At 41.9% G+C, this 18,901-nt stretch overlaps 1 protein-coding gene across 1 annotated transcript; it reads right to left on the bottom strand.

The window, feature by feature from the left end:
* Positions 1–4,677: 4,677 nt before the first annotated feature.
* LOC117373057 (transcription factor HES-2-like) lies at positions 4,678–5,439 on the bottom strand. The gene is made up of 3 exons (XM_033968914.1): positions 5,356–5,439; positions 5,071–5,254; positions 4,678–4,988 (listed from the first exon to the last, which is right to left on the bottom strand). The coding sequence occupies exons 1-3, from the start codon at positions 5,437–5,439 to the stop codon at positions 4,678–4,680; spliced, it is 579 nt and encodes a 192-aa protein (XP_033824805.1).
* Positions 5,440–18,901: the final 13,462 nt, after the last annotated feature.

Genomic DNA, 18,901 nt, shown 5'->3' with positions numbered 1-18,901 from the left:
GCATACTGCCGAACTGGTGACAAAGAGGCTTAAGGATAACAAAGTCAATTTAGGAGTGGCCATTACAAGCTCCTGATCTTAATCCTATTTATGGGCAGACCTGAAAAGGCATGTGAGGCTACAAACTTGTCTCAGTTACACCGGTTGCATCAGGAGGAATGGGCCAAAATTCCTGCCAACCATTGTAAGAAGTTTGTGGAAGGTTCTTTGTGTATTCTGTGCACTGTCAAGATCCCATACTGTCTGTGTGTCCTGTGCTGTTTTCCCCCCCTTCTTTCTGTGTCTGGAGCTGGAAGGAGACTCCGGCACCAGCCACTAGACACCCGCAGCCGATCAGCAATCAAGTGTCCACCTCTGAAGTACAAAGGGGAGATTGCTACACAGGCTGCCACATCGTCATGTCACCCTCCTGTGGTTCTTTAGTGTGTCCTCCGTGGTACAGTTTAGCTTGGCGCAGTGTGTTTTTGTGTTTTTTGTGGGTATGGGCATAGTAGTGTTGTTTATCTCTGGGTTTTTTGGTGGTTTTTTTTGCCAGATCCCGTTTCTTGGACCCTGCACCTCAGCCTCCGACCCAGCTTCCTACTACCTGCTCCTTCAACCAGCATCCACTTTCATTCTCTTGTCTGTAATAAACCCGATTAAACCTGTACCCCGAGTCTGTATCTTTGATCCCCTAGAACACGTGTGTCAAACTCAAGGCCCAGGGGCGAAATCTGGCCCGCCATGTCATTTTATGTGGCCGCGACAAGGTAAATAAAAATATATGACTGTCTTAAAATGTCAGTTTATCAGTAGATAGGCAGTTACACAGTTGTATTTTTACATCTATGCAAATTGGCCCTCAGTGAAATTGAGTTTGACACCTTTGCCCTAGACGTTACAACAGTATATAAACTTCTGACGTTGAAGAAAGTAATAGAAAATTGTCAAAAAAAAAAAAAAAAAAATCCTTCTCTCATTATTCTGGCATTTAGCAAATAGAAATAATTTCGTTAATCCTAATTGACCTAAAACAGGAAACGCTTAGTCTGATTTCATGTCATACAGTGAGAAAAAAAAGCATGTGTATTTTTATATATCGTATGTGAACTTCTGGTTTCAACCCATACGGGACAATTTAACAAAGACTTTCTTCTGACACCCTGGACATGGACTATTTGAGCCACTCCCCTCGGACTGAAGCCCCTCCCCCCGGGCAGGAGACGACAGAACTTCTCGCCACAACAGTCATGAACTCTCTGTAACACCTGTCGCTCGATACAGCTCATTTGAACCATAATAAATCTACTCACACTCAAAGTTTTGGACTGTTGTTCTGCCCAGACTGTATATTTTCTATAAACTCAGTCAAAGTCTATTTAAATTTTCCTCATGTTTAAAGTCTTTATTGTTATTATTTTAAAATTTTATCAGCTCATATTGACTATTTCTATTCCTTGTCTTATATTGCACCAAAACGCCAAAGCAAGTTCATAGTTTTTGATTCAGTACAACAGAAGTCATGAGAATATGGCTTTTTTTTTAACTATACACTGTACAGTTGTTCTGCTGGAGGGTTTACCACATTCTCACAAGGTACGTTATATAAAGTATTGCATTTTCAGTCTTGCATTTATAGAATTGCAGGTGTTTTGTATTTAAATGATCTTGAAGAGGAGGTATTCTGCAAAATGTGTATTATTATTATTTTCTTTTTTTGTCATAACATTGTTCGTGCATCAAAAACATGCCTGGTATAAGAGGTTTTATATTTCATCTATGTACAGTGTTGGGAAGTATCTGAATACAAGTACTGGAAATACTAATTTTGAGTAACTGTTTGTTTTCCGGTGCAGTTACTGTTTCGTTTGGTGTTATTCAGAATAGAGTTACTTGATGGTACTTCATGTCATTTAGGTTTTGAACTGCACAGTATATGTTAGAAAAGAAAGTAAACACACATCTTGCAGTGTGTGTCATTTATGTTGTGTTTTTACATTTTTATATGATGCAACTCGGTGTAGAAGTATTCAGAGTATTCAGAATACAGTACAGTAGTACAGTACTCTGACTGTGTGTGTATTTGTGTGATGTTCTTGTGTTGTGTCTCTGTGTGTTGTGTCTCTGTGTTGTGTCTCTGTGTGTTGTGTCTCTGTGTGTTGTGTCTCTGTGTTGTGTCTCTGTGTGTGTATGTCTCTGTGTGTTGTGTCTCTGTGTGATGTTCTTGTGTTGTGTCTCTGTGTGTGTATGTCTCTGTGTGTGTGTCTCTGTGTGATGTTCTTGTGTTGTGTCTCTGTGTGTTGTGTCTGTGTGTGTGTGTCTCTGTGTGTTGTGTCTGTGTGTGTGTGTGTGTGTCTCTGTGAATGTGTGTGTGTGTCTCTGTGTGATGTTCTTGTGTTGTGTCTGTGTGTGTGTGTGTCTCTGTGTGTTGTGTCTCTGTGTGTTGTGTCTCTGTGTGTGTCTCTCTGTGTGTTGTGTCTGTGTGTGTGTGTGTCTCTGTGTGTTGTGTCTCTGTGTGATGTTCTTGTGTTGTGTCTCTGTGTGTGTATGTCTCTGTGTGTGTGTCTCTGTGTGATGTTCTTGTGTTGTGTCTCTGTGTGTTGTGTCTGTGTGTGTGTGTCTCTGTGTGTGTATGTCTCTGTGTGTGTGTGTCTCTGTGTGATGTTCTTGTGTTGTGTCTCTGTGTGTTGTGTCTGTGTGTGTGTGTCTCTGTGTGTTGTGTCTGTGTGTGTGTGTGTGTCTCTGTGAATGTGTGTGTGTGTCTCTGTGTGATGTTCTTGTGTTGTGTCTGTGTGTGTGTGTGTCTCTGTGTGTTGTGTCTCTGTGTGTTGTGTCTCTGTGTGTGTCTCTCTGTGTGTTGTGTCTCTGTGTGTTGTGTCTCTGTGTGATGTTCTTGTGTTGTGTCTCTGTGTGTATGTCTCTGTGTGTATGTCTGTGTGTGTGTCTCTGTGTGTGTGTGTATGTCTCTGTGTGATGTTCTTGTGTTGTGTCTCTGTGGGTGTGTGTGTGTGTGTGTGTGTTGTGTCTCTGTGTGTGTTGTGTCTCTGTGTGTTGTGTGTCTGTGATGAAGCAGCTGTTTGATTGTAAAACTAAATTGTGATGTGATGTAACATTATTATATAAATGTGTCATTTTCACTCTGCTCTGAGTCTCTCTGCTGTGACTCTGTTTGTTGCATCTTTAGTTTTTCTCTTTTTATGTGACTCTGTGTGAAATAACTGTGTGTATCAACACCAACACTGAGAGAAATGTGACTGGGATCGTTCTGTAACAGCTCAGAGGAGAGTTTATCTATTGAAGAGTTCATGTTGTTAATCACTTGTGTTGTTGTTTTGTTGTTGTTTTGTTGTTGTTTTTTTATTGTGTCGGTTTGTGGAGCAGCTCAGACACAGCCCTGAACTTCACAGTGGGATTTAAGACATAAGTGTCTCTTTATGAACAAAATTCACAAAGGAATTTGTTTTGGTGATACATAAAACTATGAATAATAACAACAAATATTATGTATTTATTTGAAAGGGACAGTGCATATTAATGAACATCTGTAAACACAGTGTAAATGCCAGATTATAGCAAAAATACTCATTTCCATCTGTTGTCCCTGGGGAGGTGCACAGACACAAATACAACACAGACATTACAAAAACACAATAAAAGCAGCTGAATGTGCTCACAGACCTGGTTTTCCTTCAGCCTCAGTTTAAGGTGCAGTTTGAACGTGGACAGAGATGAACATTCTCTTATTGTCAGAGGAAGACTATTCCAAATATGAGTCTCTTTAACAGAGAGTGTGAGTGCGTCTGTGTGGAACATCACAATCTCCTCGAGATGTGGCCCTGGTTTTCATCCCAAATATAAATAATGTTCAAATAAACTAAAGGCAGTGATGAGCTCTTAAAATGGACTCAGAGGTAAAAACAGAATAAACAACAGTCTGAGGCTCTTCTTTTTGTTCAGTCCAGCAGCAGAAGACCAGACTGACCCTGAGGCTCTGGATGGACCACAGGCTCCGTGTTTTATTTAAATATAAACTTTTCTGCACATTGGCCTCAGTCCAGGGCCTTTTGGAGGAGGACACCACCTGCTGTTTAGACAAACACTTCTTTATTGATGAATCTCATCACTGAATGGTTCATTTCGGAAGTGCACGTGTTTCTAACAGTTGTGTGTCTTTGTTCCTCTGTGCGCGCTGCACTGACACGTTTCCCACAGATTTGGCGCTAACAGGAGACGCTGCGCAACAAAAGCAGCGGCTCTGACCTGTGGCTCTGCGCGTTTGGCGCCTTTTTACTCCTTTCATTAACTCCCAGTAACACTTTTTATTCTGAAAACCAAAGGACCCAAGAAATAAACACGTGATACAGATGAACTCGAGTAAATGAGGTTTTATTGAGTCAGAAACATGAAGTTAAATCATCACATTTTGATAATGAACACATAGTGTTTACAACTATTTTTGCACAGACCAAATACTTTAAGTCCCTCGTGCAAACCTCAACATTTAACCCTTGGGGTTTTACAGAAGTGTTGTCTACAACCCGCGCTTTGAAACCCCAAAGAGGATTTAAAAAACAGCGTCTGTGCTTTTACATGAAATGAACCAAACGCGTCACATTTAACCTTCAGCAGGTTCATGTTAAATCTATAAATAAATAATCCTGTACAATAATTTACATGTTTGAAGAACAGTCCATGTTTCTACCACGGCCTCCACATGGGCGCGGGCACGGCCTGCTGCTGCTGCGCGCTCCCGGGAGAAGCGGGCTGAAGCTGGGCTCTGGAGCTGAAGCTGGACTTGAGGCTCTGGAGCCGCTGCTGGATCTGGGGCAGGGTCCTCGAGCTCTGGCCGCAGCAGTTGAGGCACGTGGGCTTGAGGCTCGCGGACATGGACTGATGCACGAAGTCAGTGACGCGCTGGCACGCGCTCTGGTCCAGGCTGGTTCTGGGGAGCAGAGTGGTCACGCGCTGGAGACAGGCTTTATAACCCTCTGTGTAGCTCTCTGCTGGATCTGGACGGGACACAACGCGTCATTAGTGACTGGAGGAGAATAAAGGGCCGTGCGTAAAAGTTGGTGCGTGTTTGAGACTCACCTTTGGAGGAGGCGGAGGGCAGATCTCTGAGGAAACGAACAGTCATCTCCAGAATATCAGCTTTCTCCAGTTTGGAGTAGCGCGCGTTGTCCTTCCCGATCAGAGGCAGGATGAGGCTCTTGAGGTGGCTCAGACTGTCGTTGATGCGCGCGCGTCTCCTCTTCTCCAAAAGAGGTTTAAGAGTCTGAGAGAAAAGCGCCACGTTAGACATTTGATTTAAAGATGCGCAGAAAACAAAACACAAATCTGTGTTTTGATTAAAATCAACAGTGAAGTGGTTCTTACCTTTCTGAGCTCGTGGGCCTGTTTCCTTTGGGCCACTGTGCGGCCCAGGGGCTGCCGGGCCTCGCTCGTGACGTTTGGGCTCATTTTATTTCTGTGGGAGGTTTGGTCTCGTGGAGCTGCGGGGCTCGAGTGTGGAGCAGTGAGAGGAGCCTCTGTATTTATGTGACTGGAGCGCGTCAGGGGCGGGGCCAGAGCGCGCACTGGGACAGGGGCTCAGGGGGGGAGGGGCTGAGGGGGGGGAGGGGGACGTCTGCTGGTATGCGCGGGCGGATGGTGATGATGATGATGATGATGCATTTAATTTGATCATTTTATCATTTCAAACCAAATCTCAGAGTTTGTGACAAGAGTCAGACACAAACAGCTTCTCTCAGGATCAGTTTATGTCTCACATTTGGATTTGAATGATCTTTTTTCCTGCCATTTTCCTGCAGTAAATCTTTCTCAAGTCTATTTGTATCATTATTTTACTGTTTTTACACGATGCAAAGTCTTTTTACTCGAAAAGTGGTTGAAATCTTTTATTTGTTGGTATTTGTTTATTGCAAAGCCGAACACTTTATAAAGTTTCTCTAAATCTGTCCTGTCTGTTCTGTCTGTTCGAGTCGTTTCGACTCAAACAAAGCCACAGGTCACGTGTCTGTTGTGGAGGTGACAGACTTTTAATGTATTCCCCAAATTAATAAACAGAGACCCAAGCCACGCGGTGTTTGGATGAACATCTGTGTTTGAGGCGTTTGTGACGGTGATACCTGCTCTGCCGCGGGGGGAGGAGCCTGAGGGGCCTGAGACTGAGGGGCCTGACACTGAGCCAAACAAATGTAACTGACGAAAAGAAGCTGCTCAGAGCATTTTAAATGACACACACTTTTATGACGTTCATCTCATATAAAAGTCTGTGGAACAAACCCTCCTCGTCTCAGAGTGAACTCTGCAGGACACTCAGCTTTAAACTCTGTGATTCTTCCAAAATATTGAACCCTATTACAATAATCTGCTCTAAAATATATAATACATTTATAATATTTACATATATATGAAAATATAAAAATACTGTTGTGTGTAACTGTTGAATTTCACCAAACAGATCCTTTCAGAGCTGCAGTTGTTCTCACGCGTTTGGCACGCGCCAAAACGCGCAGCAGATGGAGCTTGTCTTTACTCCATGTTCGCTCTCCCATCCCCCTCTCCCCCTCTCCTCATCCTCCCATCAGCAGCATCCTGGGCCCTGGGCTCGTGCCCCTCACTGCGCCCCTTTAAGGCTCAGGATGATTTGGAGGGAAACTGACAAAAGAAAAACTGATGCGTTTTCTGAGTTTCCACTGAAGTGTTTTCAATAAAAGTCCTGCACTTTAACAATGAAGACACAAAATAACCAACTAATAAACATTTATTATGAAATATTTAAACAAACTGGTCTGAATAAAACTGGACAAACACAGTAAAAGGTTTTAGATTATGTAGATTATATTTCGTAGTTTAATTGTTGTTGTTAATTGTTAGAAGAAAATGTCCAAAGTCCAGACAGTGAAACATGAAGGACACAACAGAGACTTTGACACAATACACCGTGTGTGTGTGTGGGGTGTGTGTGTGCGTGTGTTCATACAGTGCTTTGTTGTGCACGCGTCCTGCCCCTTGGGGCCCCTGAATAACTGCCACCGAGTCCAGTCTGGGAACCAGCTCCTCTGAGCCTCTGGTGTGACATGAGACAAAAAAAGGAGTTGAAGAGGTTCTTCAGTTGGAGTCTTTTTGTTTCCGAGTTTCCATCTGTGCAGCTCCAACCCGCGAGACTCAAGAGGAAGAAAAAAAAAACTACAGCCAAAGTCTGTGAATCTAGAACAACTAAATGTTACATGTAATAAATCAGGATTTATTCCATTTTGACTTGAGTGAATATTTCATCCCAAAATCCCATCATTTATTTCTTGTAATAAGTTTATTTTATTTTATCTCCAGATGATCAGAGTCACACTGGAGGAAATTTAACTGTTTCTTTTCATTGTTTAAATGTGGAGCTGCGGCGCGAGACTGACACGAGCCACGCGCACAGCCAGATGGGCGCGTGCGCTCAAGAGTCAATCAAAAACGTGCAGCGCGCGCACAAGGGCCGCAGGAGCCGCAGGAGCCGCAGGAGCCGCAGGAGCCGCAGGAAGGACCCGCGTGTCCAGTGGACAGATCTCGGTCCTGGGGTTTGTTGTTTGGCTTCATGAAGCTCAAACCTGCGTCACTTTAGTCACAGCTGGTGTTTGGTGCGTTTGTTTGAAATAAATGAAAATGACTGAACCTCATTTACACTTTTGTTCATGTTGTTTTTTAAAGTAATAACCTAAACCAAAGACTCATTTAGCACAAACATATTTTATTGTAAGTTTGGTTTTGTTACAGCCTGTTTATATTTTTTATAAACTGACAGTAAATGTTTAGAGACAAACAAACAAACAAACAAACAAACAAACTGTAAACACGTTTGTCACATCTTCAGCACCATGGACAGAGCCTCTACAAAGATAAACACAGTATCACTCTCCTCATATTCTACAGGACACACTTCAAACCCACAGATAAAACTCTACACACAGATTATTACTGAGAAAGTTTTTGTATAATAATTACGTCGGTTTAGACAGAGGTGCACACAGAGGAGCTGTGGTTTTGTTTGAGGTTTGGAGAATCATCATTTTACAAATCCCTGGACAAACCTAAATCAGGTCTGAGTTTGTGTCTGAGAGCTCGTGGTTCAAATCTGAGTCTTATCTTTCCTCAGTTGTATTCACTCTGTTCTTTGGTCTAGTTTCGTGGATTTAAACCTTTAAATCAAGTCAAATTATTTAAAAACAACCACAGCTGCTCAAAGTGCTGCAAAAGGGCAACATAAAGTGCAATCTTATCAAACAAAACATGCAAAAACACAATAAAACAAAACAACACAAGACACAAGAGTCGAGTTCAAAGTCAGTGCAGACAAATGAGTTTTACACAAAGATTCAAACATATTTAACAACTGGACTGTTCTAATATTCAGAGGAAAACTGTCTCAGAGTCTGGGAACAGCTACAGCAAAATCCCAGAGTCCTTGGGTTTTTAGCCGAGACCTTGGAATATGGACGAACAGACGCTCAGAGAAACAGAGAGGGGCCAGCATTTATAAAAAAAACACCAAAAGAATCATCAAATCAGTCGTGATACTGACACTTTAAAACTTGTTCATAAAAGAATACAGTGGTCCCTCGTTTATGGCGGGGGTTACATTATTATAGACGAAATCCGTGAAGTATCAGCTTTATTTTTTTACATTATTCTCTATGTTTTTGTCTGTAAAACCCCTCACCACACACTTTATACACTTTTCTCACACAGGCGTTAACATTTTCTCACGTTTCTCTCTCGTTTAAACTCTCTCAAAGCTCAAACCTTCGTAGGCGTCTTTGTCGGTGCGGAACGTTTCATCGACATTGTGGGTTTTGTCGGGGAGAAAACAAATCGCAAACGTACAGCACTTCAGAGTCGTAGAAGATGAGATGTAGAGTCGGGTCCTCACTCCTGACCCATAAAAGAACAGGTCAAAATGCAAAAGAATGGATTTCTCTACAGTGATAAATAAGAAGATCTAAACCTTAACGTAAAGTCCTTAGTCCACAAGGCGTCTAGTCCTACCTGAAGACCGGATAAAGACGTGGACGAAGTGAGTGCGACGTCACCCGCGGCGTTCAGCTCCGGTCAAATGAAGCTAATCGAGGCTAACGGTTATAGCGGCGAATTTGGAGCAGAGTTTCATATTGAAATTCCCACCACGAGTATCAAAGCAACCAAAGAGCCAATCCGGATCAAGGCTGGTGAAGGTTTAGCGCCACCGGTTTAGCAGGGAGTATTCGCTTAGCAACGCTGTCAATCAAACCTGTTGCTAACGCTACCGGGAGCAAACTTGGCAAAAAAAAAAGGGAGATGATTTGTCTGTTATTAATGCTCATATCTTGATTTACAGACACAATAGTGAAATAAAAACACCAGGATCATGTAGAGTAGCTTAATACAAATGCTCTAGTTCCATTTTCCCCGGATTGTTGCGTCATAGGTAAAACTCTGGATTTCTACAACAATTTTCTGGACTGGATTTCTGGGCAATTAGCGAAATAAAAACACCCGGATCATGTAGAGCGGGTTAATGCGAACATTTAAGACCAAAATGACGAGTCTGACAGCAGCAGTTACAGAGAAACAGTGAAAGTCTTTAGAACGTAGCGGCTAGCAGGTTAGCGATGTCCATTTATACACACAGTCTACGATCTGAACCATGTTGAGTTACGAGTCACTGCCACCGAAAAACCCGCGTCTGTCGGAGGATTTTGAAGATGTAAATGATGATTTTGTGTTTTTTTTTTTCTTATTTCGGTGGAGACGGTGGAGGTAAAGACAGCTGTAGGTTTGTGTACGACTGGAGAAAACATAAATATTAGCAGCAGCGGCTCTGGGGAAAAAGCAGGAAGTGGTTTGAGTTTGGTTGAAGCGCGTCAGTAACAACAAGCGGCTTTGGAGTTTTGGATCCGGCAAGAAATACGTGAGTTTTACACGGGATTGTTTTGTCGTTATAGAAACTAAACTGCTCGCCAACTGTGAAAAAAGCAAGAAGAAAAAGGTTGTGACACGTATCTGTTTATCGTCGTCCTGATCAGAGTTTAGTCGAGGTCTGGGTTCCTGGGGTTGTCTGCGGTTGCCTTTTCCTTCAGACCGGCGGCTCCAGTGGCTTTGAAGGATGGGTCAAACGCAGAGGACACGTTTCTGTTTGTACAAAGAGCGTTTTCATCATTATTAGAATTGCATCTTTGAACAGTGTTGTAGAAGAAACTGAAGAGTCTGAAAGTCGGAGAAGAGAAATGACAGTGAACCCTCAGCGACGTTATCGTAGTGATGTCTGGTTCAGTCTGGTCTATGCTGCATTGTAGGGAGTATTATACCTCAGATGACTTTGGGCAAAATAACAAGGACTAAGCTGACAGTGCGTGTGGGATGTATTTCTTTTTGCAGCTGATGTTTGTTTGATTCTTGTTACAAAACGGCTTAAACGAAAATGAATTAGAATTGTGCCCGTGTTTATGGATGTGGATTTGAGTTTGTTCCCATTTAACACAGTGAACATCACAACTAGTGCTTCTCGTCTGACCACACCTCAGCAGGAGTGTCATTTCCTTAATTTAAAATGTCATCTCAAACTATATAAACTTGGTGATTTACATTATTCAGGTCATTGTTTTATCTCGGTACATCGTCACATTAAAATGATATAATTTCCTTGTTGTCTCGGTTCAGTCTGTGGCTGCAACAAGAAAACCATGATCAGAAACCATTTTGTGCTCATGAGATGCTCAAAGTTTACTCCACTTATGGGACTGTTAATAATAAATAAAATATCAGAGGTTGAACTGACACACAGGAAGATGAAAATAAAGTGAGATTAGATTAAATCAGAGAAAAGCATCTTTTTGGTTTTGTTTATTTATTTATTTATTTTTATACAAAATGCTGAACAACACAGATTTAAACAAAAGTCCAGCATGGAGTTATTGTAGTTTGACACATAAACACATGCAGTTATATTTGGAATATTTGCAAAAACATATTATTTTGAAATATTTAAAGTGGAAACACTGGCACTTCTCCTTTGTCTCTGTAGAACACAGGTTGTTTTTTCATGATTACATTCTCCCAGGGGAAGACAAACCAAACTCCAAACATCCAACAAGGAGCTTCCCAAAGCCCAAACCAACGCCATTTTCATAAACATATGTCGTCACTGACAAAATGTGAACTTTTTGTCTGCTGCTGCTGCGTCTGTCCGCGCCACGTCACCGCCTCAGCACCAAACCCAAACCTGTCACGCGTCTGATGCCACAGCAGAGAGAAGCCTCAAGGAATTAAACTAAACCTTTACAATAGCGCTGTGTATTTTACAGACACATTATGATATTTCAACGAGCTTCTTCTTCTTTTTATTTAAGACAATGTTAAAAAAGTAAATAAGCATGGGGTTATTGAAAGGAACACATGGCACGCGTAACTGTGCGTAAACCCACTTTAGCATTATGTTTTATTTGAATTTTACGATGAGATCTATTTATTGTTGAAATTTAAACCATTATAAACGATTTGCTTTGAAGAAATGTCTAAAATTAAACACATTATGTTCGTGCGTAAAGCAAATCTGAGCTCAATACGGTATTTCTTAAGTGCCAAAATTCTATTTAAATCCGAAGTTTAAATTCTTCTTATCGAATTTAGTTTGAATTTGTAAAGCAAAGAAAGCGTCGTGTCTCGCGTCGTTTTTGTTTGAGAGGCAAATATTGGTGCGTAATCAGACCAAAACAGGTCTTCAATAGGATTTGAAAACTAAGACAAGCTTATACCAAGCTAAAAGCCAAGCCACACATCAGATAAAACATCTGATGAGGAACAGTTGTTTCGAATTGTAAAGGCACAATGGCTGCGTCACGAAATGTTTCCAAACCACACAAAGCTTCCATCAGGTTTACGCATGAGCCAAAGGGACGCGTGGTGTCACTGCGCGTAAAACAGCTTTAGCTTTATGTATTTTTTAATTTTACGATGAGATCTGTTTATTGATTAAATGTAAACCATTATGTTTGGTTTGCCTTGAAATATGTATAAAATAATACACATTGTGTTCGTGCGTAAAAACACATTTTAAGAAGTGTCAGATCAATTCTGTCTTTCTTAAATAGTCCACAAAATTGCCATTTGCTTTAAATCCAGAGTTTTAAATATTCTCTTTGCATTCAATTTGAATATTGTAAAGCAAAGAAAGCGTCGTGTCTCGCGTCCTTTTTGTTTAAGAGGCGGAGAGGAATATTAGTGCGTAATTTGACCAATGCGTCATCAGACAAAAACAGGTCTGAAAATGATTTGAAAACTAAGACAAGCTTATACCAAGCTAAAAGCCAAGCCACACATAGATAACACATCTGGTCAGGAACAGTTGTTTTGCTGCTTGGAGCTGTAAAGGTACAAGGGCTGCGTCATAAAAGAGTTTCAACCAATAAGAGGCGCCCAAAGCTTCCATCATTTTACGCGTGAGCCAAAGTAACGCGACGCCTTCAAAATGAGGAATTTGAATGTAAACAAAAGACCGACATCTAATTCCAAACACCTCTGAGATGATTTTTTTTTTGTTTTTGCTGTTGCTTGAACGAACAGCTCTGACCACGTCCTTGTTGAGCTCGTGCGTCTGGATTGGACGCACGGACCTCGAGGCTCAGTGGCGGGACTTTTTGAATATTGGATTTCTCGTTGAGTGCCACACCCATTGTGTCCACATATCAGGGGCACGAGAACAGCACGAGCCACGCGGACAAAGGGAGCAGATGGTTCAGCTGCTCCGAGGATTATTTGTGAAGTTACATGGACCTGAGGCCATTAAGTGAGGTCCGGAGGGAAATTACAGAGAGGAGTTCTGTCAATATGGAAAAAGAGTTATGAAGTTTTAGTTAAACAGATCATTTTATTTAAGTTTAGAGAAAAAGACATAAATATTTTGTTTTCTTTTTAGACTAAATACATTATAAATATTATGTTTTGTTCTTTGACATTGTCTCTGGGGTCATTTTCTTCCATTTATCAGGAGCTGCCCCTGCGACCTGACCCTGAATAAACAGAAGAAAATGGATGGAGGTCCCTGGGTCTTTGAAAATAGTTGGGTTTGACAGTGTGTATATAATGACTACAGTTAAAGTTAGCTGCCAGGTAGTTAAAAAATTGAAAGAATGAAAGAATTACACTGCCTGGCCAAAAAAAAAGTCACCACCAACAAAAAAAGGTCACACACTTTAATATTTGGTTGTTCCGTCTTTACCTTTGATCACGTCACATTCGCTGTTGCATTGTTTCGATTTCGCTTCTGCAACATCACCAGATTTATTTCCATCCAGTGTTGCGTTAATTTTCCACCAACATGTTGCATTGATGCTGGTCGAGTCTGACGCTGCTCAAAGCTTCTCCAGCTCATCCCAAAGATTCTCAATGGGGTTAAGGTCTGGACTCTGTGGTGGACAATCCATGTGTGAAAATGACGTCTCATGCTCCTGATCCACTCTGTCACAATTTGAGCCCGATGAATCCTGGCATTGTCGTCTTGGAATATGCCCGTGTCATCAGGGAAGAAAAAATCCACTGATGGAATAACCTGGTCATTCAGTATATTCAGGTATTTGCAGTTGCTGAACCTGGACCGGACCAACTGCAGCAACACCAACACATTTGCTTAGTTAAATCCAGGTGGTGACTTTTTATTTTATTTTATTTTATTTATTTATTGGCCAGGCAGTGTAAATCTTAACACTGTAGCCTTTTGTTAATGATTTCCTCTTCTTTATCTCATCATTATTTGAACAGAAGTGCACAGTAATTATAAAAATAACTGTTTTAAGTTCAAATAAATAAGAGTATAACATTATAATGTAACATGGAACTGTCTTTAATAGAAATTCTTTAAACTGTAGAGTGATGTTATGGATCTGATGTGATGTGAGCTGTGTGTATGTGCCTAAAGGACAGCAACCACAAATGATACAGATAAAGGACTATTTGAACAGTTACTATAAAATAAAATAATAATAATAATAAAAAAATAACAGTTTTAAGTTCAAATGACAAGACCAAAATATTATAATGTAACATAGATTAAAAAAACAAACAGGTTTACATTTATATTTTCATTTACATTGTCTCTAAATCTTCCCATGTTTCAAAGCCACGAGGGGGCGTGGCCTGTGCCTGGCCCCGCCCCCTCTGTGAGCGCACTGAGCCTCGTGCAGCAAAAGGGCGCACATTACAAACCAGAGACACGAGCCTCTGCGGCGCGAGGACGCTTGACGCACGACGCACCACGCAGACGCACGGCTCACGGTACGTCCTTTTCCCATCACTTTATAAAACGTTTGTAAAATTATAAATGAAGTATCCTAGAAGTGTAGAGTTAGAGTAAATGTTTGACAAAGATGTGAGGACATGTCAGAGGAGGATTCTGCTGTTTAAGGACTCACACAGAAAACAGTACAGACTCTACAGCTGCGTAAATGCGTGCGGAATTTGATAAAAAAGTGATGTTTTAAGCCCAGATATTGCTTAGCTCAGGTGTTTTGAGAGTGAAGCATGATGGGTATAAAGCACGTGACATGTGAGACTCAGATCAGGGCCTTTAACATGGATTTATTTAATAGAAATTCCCAAAACTGACGTAAAAACCCAGTAGAGGTCATGTTATGGACGTTATTTAACCTGTGCCAATAGGACAGAAACCACAAATGACACAGATAAAGCTACACTATGTCACTTTTCTGGTGAAGGAATCCGCCCCCCTCTTGTCTTAAATGTTTCTATAAACCATCATTTCATTACTGTGAAATACCGGGGTCACACCTCCGCTGATCTGACCTGTAACTCGGCTCGGTGGCACTATCCGCTTGTCTAATGCCATTCTGTAGAACATTAACATCGCCATGGAGACGAGCAGGTGGCGGACCCTCATAAAAGTTACACAGAGCACCTTTAAAGTTGTAATTCATCCCGTAAATGATGTAAATGTTAAATGTTTTGGACAGTACCAGTCAAAAGTTTGGACATTTCCTCTCATCTGGTGTTTTTTTCCAATTTATTTTGACTAATTTGAGGATTTAAATGAAAAAATATATTTAAAAAAAGGATCTTTATATGTTATTTCATGTATTTAATGTCCAAGCCTTTTCCTGGTGCTGTACATGTGTGAGATACATTTCACGGCGGCTAATATGTCTCCGGAGTCCTTGTCACTTCTCAGGGTCGTGTCTTTGAAGACGGCGGTGGACAATAGCCGCTCGGACTCACGTCTCGTCCCATTAGCCCCCGCTCCTGTCTGTCCGCCCCTAATGAGACCGGCCCGTGTGAGAAAACCCTGAGCGTGTCCTTCTCACCGCAGATCACGGATGAGCGGATCGCCGTGGGACAGGGAGCTGCAGGGACCACCACCAGCACCTCCTCCACCACCTCCTACCTTGTCCTCCTCCTCGTCCCCTCAGAGCTGGGACGGGACACTGCGCGAAGAAGAAGAACGAGGGAAAGAAGTGAGCAGAAGGGTTGGCAAAAAGAGTCAAAAAAGAGGGTTAAAATAGATCTTAATCCGTAGAAATCCTGGAGTAAAACTTAAAAAGCATTAAAATAACTACAAAATGAGCATCAAAATCATGAATTAAGTGAGTTTAACATGAGAAATGTCCAAAAACTCAACACCAAAACGATCTCGAGCTGTGGGACAAAGACACAAAACAAGACAAAGCTCCTCAGCGCTTTTGTTCTTATTATTATATGTTATGTTCTAGTTATTATTGATTCAAATTGTATATAGGTGAGTTCAAAAGTAGCATAATTGATATCAAAGGTTCGCAAAAATGTCTTTACTGGAAAAGTGTAAGTTTTATCCAGTTCATTTCGAGTTTAAAACAACTTGAGCTGAACAAAGAACAATAAAACACCAAGATATCGGGTGTAGCTGGTGTTAAATGCCAGGGAGAAGAGAAGAATAGGGCTTCAGTCTGGTCTTAAACTCATATAAAGAAGCTGTGAGAGTCTGTGCCATGGTTTTTGTGAGTTATTGTGAAAAATCGAATCTAAAATCAGAAAAAGATGCTCAAAAATGACTATAAAACTCTAGAAAAGGGTCTGTTTCTGCCGGGTTCGTTTGAATAAAGCATCTTTTTTTCTCTTTGTGTCTGGTCTTTTTTTTAAAACTGCCAATAAAACACTTTTGTCTGGTCTCCTTTTTATTTAAACTGAAACTATGTCATGTATCTGTATTATCCCTCTAGTCTGGCCTTGGGATAAAAGGCCCCGGATGATAAAATGATGAGGGTTTTTCTTGCACGCGCCCTGGGGAAGCATTTGGGTCGTTAGGAAGAAACATGAAGCCTATTGTTTGATGCGTGTTTCACAATAAAAGCTGCTGATCGTAGTTTACGCAGACGTTGGTGCAGCAGGTGTTTTTATTTTGAAAAGTCCAGACGCACAGATCCATGAGGCACTTGTCCCTCGTGGAGTCCTCCTCATTTGAATGTTCCCGCGCAGCTCCAGGGGCAGATGTGTCCAGAACAAAAGACCAGGCCCCACGCGGATAATCGAGCCTCATTTGAATAACTGTCGCATGGACGGCGCGTGCAAGAAATTCCCAGATTTTCCCAGGGTCCAGACGGACGTTGGCTCAGCAGAGGGTCTGTGGGTAACGAGGTTTGGGCTGAACATGAACTCGGACAGAAAACTAAATAAATAAATAAAACTACAGGCTTTACATCCACTGGAGGAGAATGGAGCCGTGCGCATAAAACTATAGATGTTTATTGTGACATAAATGCGCACATTTAAGGCACTTTGGCACAGCCTGTAGTGACTGCACTGGTTTAACACGTGTTTATTTGATTATTTTAACCAAATGGAAAAAATAACACATCACACTGTATAATTTGCCAAACCTGTTGTGTTTATTTCGGCCTCTGTCTCATGAACATTAGTCAGGCCTGTGCTGCAGACCAGTGTCAGGGTCACGAGGCTCCACAGAAACCTCCCAGAATCCTCTGCAGAGAGTGGCTCGTGCGGCTCGTGCGGCTCTGTCCTCTGGGACCTGGAGTCCATTAGTGTCCTGTGGGAACTGCTCTGAGTGTCTGGGCGCGCGGTGTCGATGACAGTTGGATTTATGCAACAGATGGTCCAGAGAGGCACGCGCCAGGCACGAGAGCAACACCCCCCTCACCCCCATCACCCCCCTCACCCCCCACCAGCCCCCAGAGGCCCCCAGAGGCCTGGACAGAGAAATCAACCTGCTAATGTGACAAATTAGACAGAAACAGCCAAGTTTAAAATTCTGGAGTTATTTTTCATGAGTTTCTGTAGAAAAAGGCCAACGGAAAATAACAGTCTGTTTTAAACAGAACAGTTTAGACCCAGAACATTCTGGACACAGACAGAGTTTGGCCTTTTCTTATTTTAATAATAATAAGTAGGTCGTACATTCAAAGTGTGGATCATAATTTATGAAACAAAAACAGTTCATTCGTTAAAGGCCAGAGCTGTTTTTCATTTTCATGCAGTGGATTTAAGACAAACACTTTACCCTTTACACAGACGCACTGGACCTCAATGAGGACCTCACTGCAGGTCCTCACTGCAGGTCCTCACTGCAGGTGAGGGTCACCCTGGTGAAGCTTTCCTGCCCCCCTCTGGCCACAACATGAAGTGCAAAATGAGACTCACTTTTATTTGAAGAGCTGAGTCCTCACCTGAAACTTTAGTTTTTAAAACACTAAACTCACTCTGTTCATCTGAGGCCTCCGGTGTCATAAACAAATAAATATATAAGATAGATAAATAAATACATAAACTGAGGCTGATTTGTTCAGGTCCCATAAAGACCAGAGCACTGAGCAGCTGAATGAAAAATAACGGTCCAAACATTGAGAAACATGATGTGTAATGTGTGTTTGGGACACAGGGTGGCGCTGGAGCGCACCTGGAGGACACATGAGTCTGTCTCTTTTAAACTTTCTTATATTATTAGTTACATCCGTAAAGGTGAAGGATCACAGATCATATTTGATCACATATTTTCTCAAACGAGTCTCTGACTCATTGAGTGAAGAGAAAAGTGACGCATGTTTTGCGTCACGTGAAACTGCCCCAGAGAAATCACCAGACTCCTGAGTGAGGGACAGGGCGCAGTGCCAGTTTCACTATAATATGTTTTATTCATGAGCACAGACTGTATGTAAACAACACGACAGAGCCCAGTCTCCAGGAGAATGACAAGACTTTACCTCCAGCACAGAAGCAGCTGGAGTTAAAATAATCAAATAAACCAGTGCGTCTAAATCTAAATAAGTCCTAACCCTAAACTATAATCACAGAGTAAAGGTTTTTGTATGAACCCTGAACTATTTTAAAATATGTTGTGCACTAGTTCCACATGAGTTTTCTTGTGTCTGGGACCAGGTAAAAGTTCATGTTTCTCATTATTTTTCTTGTGCCCAGTACCAGGTAAAAGTTGTAGTTCATCTGACTGTGAGGGGGCGGGGCCTGTGCATCCTACTGCCCCTTTAACATGTGAGCCGATTTTAAAGAAAGCAACAACCTGCAGCAGCTCAGTGATCCTCCCCCTGATGGATTATTCAACAGGCTGAGTCCCACGTCGCCATCTGCCACAGGAACATTTCTCCAGCTCCGAAAACGCGGTTTGTTTGTTTTTTCTTTACTGAGCGTTTAATCTTAAAACCAAAAAGAACATTCAAACTCTTTGTGTATCGCTGCCAGTGCGGGGCATCTCTGTCACTCGGGACCAGAGGGACACAGTTCATCATGTAAGACTTGGCTGTGGCTCAGACTGAAGCGGCTCGTGGGTATGTGGCTGTTTCTCTTTACGCACTGAGTTACTGCAGCTTCAGTGGGACCATGGCGCGCGTGTCCCGGTGAGCGCAGCGTTTAAAGCAGCAAACAGAGAGTCCAGGGTCCCGGGGGGGCC

The sequence above is a fragment of the Periophthalmus magnuspinnatus genome, chromosome 7 (assembly GCF_009829125.3).
Source record: "Periophthalmus magnuspinnatus isolate fPerMag1 chromosome 7, fPerMag1.2.pri, whole genome shotgun sequence".
Taxonomy (NCBI): Eukaryota; Metazoa; Chordata; class Actinopteri; order Gobiiformes; family Gobiidae; genus Periophthalmus; species Periophthalmus magnuspinnatus.
This window is presented reverse-complemented; position numbering and strand designations above follow the sequence as displayed.